Source organism: Rhinopithecus roxellana, chromosome 5 (assembly GCF_007565055.1).
Source record: "Rhinopithecus roxellana isolate Shanxi Qingling chromosome 5, ASM756505v1, whole genome shotgun sequence".
Lineage (NCBI taxonomy): Eukaryota > Metazoa > Chordata > Mammalia > Primates > Cercopithecidae > Rhinopithecus > Rhinopithecus roxellana.
Window position 1 is genome coordinate 37365817 of NC_044553.1, and position 6739 is coordinate 37372555.

The following is a 6739-nucleotide window of genomic DNA, read 5'->3' on the forward strand; positions in this document are numbered from 1 at the left end:
TTGGAAGTTCAAGATCAGGCTGGCTAATGTGGTGAAACCCTGTCTCTACTAAATATAGAAAATTACCTGGGTGTGGTGTAGCATGCCTGTAGTCCCACCTACTCGGGAGGCTGAGGCAGGAGAATCGTTTGAACCTGGGAGGCGGAGGTTGCAGTGAGCCAGGATCACACCACTGCTCTCCAGCCTGAGCAACGGAGTGAGACTCTGTCTCAAAAAAAAAAAAAAAAAAAAAAAAACAATTAGCCAGGCATGATGACACGCACTTGTAGTCTCATCTACCTGGGAGGCTGAGGCAGGAAGATTACTTGAGCCTGGGAAATCAAGGCTGCAGTGAGGTATGAGTGCACCACTGCACCCCAGCCTGGGCAACAGAGCAAGGCCCTGTCTTAAAAAATAAAAATAAAAAAATAAAAAAAAAAAAAATTCAGAAAACAGCTAGCAGAAATCCAATTCTAATCCCTTTCTCCTTACAATGTCAGACCAGTTCATTCAGCAAGAGTCTTAGCACATAACTCACAAAGTCTGTTTGGTGAGTCCTGACAGACATCGCAAATAGAAATGCTCTGACCCTGTTTGTTGTTTCCAGTTTTAAAGAATACAGAAATCCATAGAAGTTCTGCACCTTTCCATGGTGTGAAATTTAACTGGATGTTAGCCAGCTGGAATTGCCTAAGACTAACTATCACCGCTAGGGGTTTTTTTCTTCCTCCAACATTAACCCTTTGGTTGATTGAACACTCTCACTTTTAGACTTTGAGCTCTGTGATTCTGTAGTTGAAGACTTGACAAAGGAAGTCTTAAGATTCCAGATATTGTGTGTATAGGATTATTCCTGTTCATAAAGCACCGACATTTGCTTTGCAACCAGATGGTAAAGAGGCATGAAAATGAAATATCCTCAGATATTTTGATTAACACATTAATTGGAGGAAAAATCAGTCTTCAATCTAGTAGACAAGATAAGCAGACTGAGAAAACAGAGTTTGTCTGTAAATGATCCCTCCTTCTACTCCCACCTAGAGTCGGGATATCCTAGTGGTACCTGAAGCCTTACCAAGCAGTAAGCACCACTCCTCTGCTCAGAAATTTATGCACAGGTATCTCATCATTGGCAAGTCCTCCCTCCCCACAGGTGATCCTAAAGCTTTAAGGGAATAAAAAAATACCTCACAAAGGGCTCCCTAATGGAGACCAGCTAACAGAATGTATGGGTATCATACAAAACTTTCACTTCACTAGAAAATGTAAAGAGAGTGGATGTTACTTTCTCCTACCACAAAAATGATAGCTATGTGAGGTAATCCATTTGTTAACTAGCTAGATGTAACTACTGCACGATGTACGTGTACTTCAGCACATCATATTGTACATGAGAAAAACACATAATGTTATCTGTCCATGTAAAAATAAATCAAAATGGAAAACCTTTTTTTTAACTTTCACTTCCCAGCTGTCACATGAGCCAGGGATGCCAATGATTTGCCAGATCCCCATGCCCCACCCCTACCCCTTGCCCTGCATCCCAATCTATTGCAAAATGCAACCACAATGGGGATTATTTGATGCTTTTCAGGACACCATTGAGATCACTGGAACTTTTAAACACCGCAAAGTGACCCTGGTGGAGGAGGGCTTTAACCCCGCTGTCATCAAAGATGCCTTGTATTTCTTGGACGACACAGCAAAAACGTATGTGCCTATGACGGAGGACATCTATAATGCCATAAGTGCTAAAACCCTGAAACTCTGAATATTCCCAGGAGGATAACTCAACATTTCCAGAAAGAAACTGAATGGATAGCCACTTGATATAATCCAACTTTAATTTGATTGAAGATTGTGAGGTGCAGTTTTTCTAGGAAATTATGCATACCAGTAAAGGGAGACTTTTTAAAATAACAGCTGAGTCTTTGCAAGTAAAAAGATTTAGAGATTATTATTTTTCAGTGTGTACCTACTGTTTGTATTTGCAAACTGAGCTTGTTGGAGGGAAGGCATTATTTTTTAAAATACATAGTAAATTAAATGAACACCAACATGTGAGATGGCACCGTCTCTGTGTTCTTTCCTCACGTTATTCTAATACAAAGCCTGTGTCAATTACTCCAAAGCCTGAAGTTCTCACTGGTAACTTTTCATATGTGTCCCATTCATAAGAGTAATGACATTCTAGGTAAAATTGGCTGGAGATGGGGGCTGGGGTGTAAGGGGTGGTAGGGTGAGGAGGCTGGATCAGCAGAGGCCAACACAATGAAAATCTACTCCAATGTGAGGAGGCCACTTTCCCTACCCAGAGGCATCCCGTCCACTGTGTATAGGCAGCATTATCCAACAGGTAATAATGCCATCTATAGTCCTTACAGGAGCCTAATTCTATGGCATCAGAGTTCTGTACATAAAAGGAGTTCAGGCCAGGCACAGTGGCTCACGCCTATAATCCTAGCACTTTGGGAGGCCAAGACAGGTGGATCACAAGGTCAGGAGTTCAAGACCAGCCTGGCCAAGATGGTGAAACCCCATCTCTACTAAAAAAATACAAAAATTAGCCAGGCGCAGTGGCAGGCACCTGTAATCTCAGCTATTCGGGAGGCTGAGGCAGGAGAATCGCTTGAACCCGGGCGGCAGAGGTTACAGGGAGCCAAGATGGCGCCACTGCACTCCAGCCTGGGTGACAGAGCGAGACTCCGTCTAAAAAAAAAAAAAAAAAAAAGTGTTCAATACATTTTAGCTACATCAGGGGTTGCAAACTCAGGTGTCTTCAGAATTCACATAGGTAATATGGATGAGAAAAGCAGGTCACAAATGAATGTGGTAAACTTGGGGACAGCCACTAAGCTTCAGTCAGCTGAATATAGGTCAAGTATTGCTGGGATTTTCTGAGTATTCAGAAAACAGAAATCCTTCAGAACTTATTAACATTAGTGTCACTACAGTTGATCTACAACCCCCGCCCCCAACACACACACACACACACACACACACACACACACAACTACTAAGTTTGGCTTTTTAAAAAGAAAACAGAAATCTAGATATGTATGTGAGTCTCCCAATTTTTGAAATCTGACGTCTCAAAATTGTTTAAACTTCTATGCATCCCAAACAAAATATGTCTGTGGGCCAGATAAGTCCCAGCTGTCCAGTTAGCACCCGAGTCCCACTTACATGTGCCCCTACTCCCCAGATGGCAACTGGTTTCACTCCAAAGCCAGTCTCCTGCCCACGGACCCTTTTCAAGGACAGGAGGACCTTTAAGATGGCACAGGAGGCTTTGGGAAATTCTTTTTTTTTTTTTTTTTTTTTGAGACGGAGTCTCGCTCTGTCGCCCAGGCTGGAGTGCAGTGGCCGGACCTCAGCTCACTGCAAGCTCCGCCTCCCGGGTTTACGCCATTCTCCTGCCTCAGCCTCCCGAGTGGCTGGGACTAGAGGCGCCTGCCACCTCGCCTGGCTAGTTTTTTGTATTTTTTTTAGTAGAGACGGGGTTTCACCGTGTTAGCCAGGATGGTCTCGATCTCCTGACCTCGTGATCCGCCCGTCTCGGCCTTCCAAAGTGCTGGGATTACAGGCTTGAGCCACCGCGCCCGGCCGAGGCTTTGGGAAATTCTGAGGAGCTCTTTCACCTAAGCCCTTTCTCCTTAGACCTAGCTGCTCCCTTCCTGGGTTTAATTGCTTTACCTCTGATGTATGAGCTGCAACAGAATTCCAGGAGCAGGTCATGGGTGGCAGCACTCAAGACGACATGTACCTTACCTAGAGCTTGTCCTAGGCCGTGGGAGCATCACGGTCATTGAGTTCACATCCAGAAAGCATGGCCCAAGTTTACCACAGCCTCCCTAGAAGTTTCCATCATGGAGTTTCCCTCCCTAGAGGACATCTTCAGATGACCAGGAGCTGGTAAGGCTTGCCAATTCTCCTCCAGTGTAGTCCCCATAAAGCTCCAGGCAAACATATCTAGGACTCCTCAATGATATATGATGAGAGGTGTTGCCACCCCCAGCCCCAACAGAGTACTAGAAATATATTTTTAACTCTCTTCACTCTTTAGGGTGACTTTTAAGAAGAATCATGACCAAAATCCTTGCCCCCACTCATTATACCTAACAATAAACATTTCCTGAGTGCTTAGTATACATCGAGGACTTGAGGAGGGTCTAAAGAAAACTCCAGATAGGCTGCACCTTTGTGAATTTTGCCAGTAATTAGAATGATTATTGTTTGTGAGTCAGCACTTGGGAATTTTTGCAAAATTCTCTCTGCCTTTGAGTTACAGGAGAATGAGGAACCCAAGTAGTGGGAGATAGGACAGCCTTTGAGTATCACATTGTGCAATTGTATTACCTGGAATCTTGTCAAAGGAGAAGCAGGATGTCAGCAGGGGTCATGTTAGGGCAGTGGCTTCCTTCTGTGTCACAAGGGGTATCTTTTTGGGTAAGAGGTCAGCATTTACACTGTTGGCCAGAATATTCGTGTTATATTAACCAGAGCCTGCTTACCCCGATCTCATTTGACCCGTGTTTTAGACCTTCCAGTCAGAAACTCAGAGACCCAGGTCCTCACATCCACACCCTGCCCAGCTCTGCCTCCCAGCCTGATGGTTTCCTCAGTCTCTCGTTTTCCCACACCTCCCTGAATCTGACCAGGTAACACAGCTCCATTGAGATAAATAGAGACACCCCCACAATGTCCTCAGCCCCTAGGTTTGCATGTATGTAAACAATTTTAAGCCATCACTTGTGAGAGATAATCCCTTAAAGACTGATTTTTCTCTTTTAAAAGGGTAAGAAATTGTGCCCAAGAAATATCTGCACAAGTCATTCTCATTTGAAAATATAAGTGGATATTTGAATTTAAAAAAATAAGCTGATATCCATGTAAATTATCCAACAGGGCTTTGATTTCAAATGTATTGTTTGGAAACCTGTAATCAGTGCATAGATGGGATGCTATAGGCACCAAAATAATTTGGGGATAAAAGTAGGAAATGTCAGCTTCTGAAATGGAAGCTGATGAGAATCAGTATTAAAATGGGTAAGGTTAGCCAGTCCTGGTGGGGTGTGCCTATAATCCCAGCTACTAGAGACTGCCTATAATCCCAGCTACTAGAGACTGCCTATAATCCCTGCCCAGAGACTGAGGCAGGAGGATCACTTGAGCCCAGGAGTTTGAGTCCAGCCTGGGCAACATAGTGAGACCTCATCTCAAAAAAAAAAAAAAAAAAAAGGTAGGTTTAACTAATTGCAGTGACTCAACCTAAGAGATAATTTGCTAAATGTGTCACTCATTCATACATCCACTCTATAAGCACTTAGTGAGTGCCTGCTATGGACCAAGAAATGTTTTCAACATGGAGTGCTGAGTCCCATTCCCCCCGAACTAGAATTGGAGTTTGCATTTCTAACAATGCCCAGGTGAAGGTAATGCTGTGGGATGGGAGCCACATTTGGGGAATAACTGACATCCTGAGTTATACATCATGTGCACTTACTTAGTGGGTAACTCAGTTCCTCTGGGCTGGGTTATCCCTTGCTAACTGAGACTCAGCTCTTAGATCAAGTGGCTCAAAGTGCAGGCCCCAGGAAATGTCCAGCATCAAGAAGCACCTTGTCATCTCAAGCCTGCAATTGCTCTTGGAAATTTACATCAATTACAGCTCATATCTGCTTGCTAGATACATACACATGTATTATGATTTGCTATAGCAAACTAAAAACAATCCTAGAGAGTAGCTCGTCAAACCTCTTTACTCGATAAATGAAAAAACTGAGGCCTGAGGTTGAATGACATGACTAAAATCACACAGCTAATTGGCATCACTAAGATCTCACTTAGTACTTGCAGGAAGAGAGTATCGTCATAGACCAGTAGTTCTGAGTGTGGTCCCTGAGCCAACAGCATCAGCAGCACCAGGGAACTTGCTGGACCAACAAATTCTTGGACCCTGCAAATTCTAGACCTGCTGAATCAGAAACTCAGGATGCAGGCCCAGACATCTGTGTTTTGACAAGCCAAAGCCCCCCTGGTGTTACTGATGTGGACTCAGTTTGAGAATCACTGGCTTAGAGCAGTGCACAAGCTTTACTGTGCATGACAATCACTTGGGGACACCAACGCTTGGGGCACACATGCTGCTTTGAGTAGCATGTCAGTCTAAAGCAGTGGTTCCTAGATGTCACTGCACACTAGAATCATCTGGGGAGCTGTCAAAAATACCAAAGCCCAGACCCATGCCATATCAATTAGATCAAGGATTCTGGGAGTGGGAATGAAGCATCAGTATTTGTTTAAGGACCTCCAAGTGATTCCAATAGGCAGCAAAGCTCAGGGATCACTAGTAGAGAACAAGGGGCAAGTTTTCAGCTTTTGGCCGGGTGCAGTGGCTCACACCTATAATCGCAGCATTTGGGGAAGCCAAGACAAGAGGAGTTCTTGAGCACAGGCATTCACAATCAGCCTAGGCAACATAGGGAGACCCTGTCTGTACAAAAAATTTTAAAAATCAGCCAGGCCAGGCATGGTGGCTCATGCCTGTAATCCCAACACTTTAGGAGGCCAAGGCAGGAGGATCACCTGAGCCCAGGAGTTCCAGACCAGCCTGGGCAACATAGGAAGACCCTGTCTCTATAAAAATTTACCCAGGTATAGTGGTGTGCACCTGTAGTCCCAGCTACTCGGGTCACTGAGGTGGAAAGACAGCTTGAGCCTCAGAGGCTGAGGCTGCAGTGAGCTGTGTTCACACCAC

General features: G+C 44.4%; 1 protein-coding gene across 1 annotated transcript in view; it reads left to right on the forward strand.

Moving 5' to 3' along the window:
* The window catches only part of SLC27A2 (solute carrier family 27 member 2), a 53417-nt gene extending 51367 nt beyond the window's left edge, over positions 1-2050 (forward strand). Inside the window, 1 exon segment of the mRNA XM_010356614.2 lies at positions 1574-2050. Within this exon segment, the coding sequence (XP_010354916.2) occupies positions 1574-1750 (177 nt within the window). The 3' untranslated portion in view covers positions 1751-2050.
* The last annotated feature ends 4689 nt before the right edge of the window (positions 2051-6739 follow it).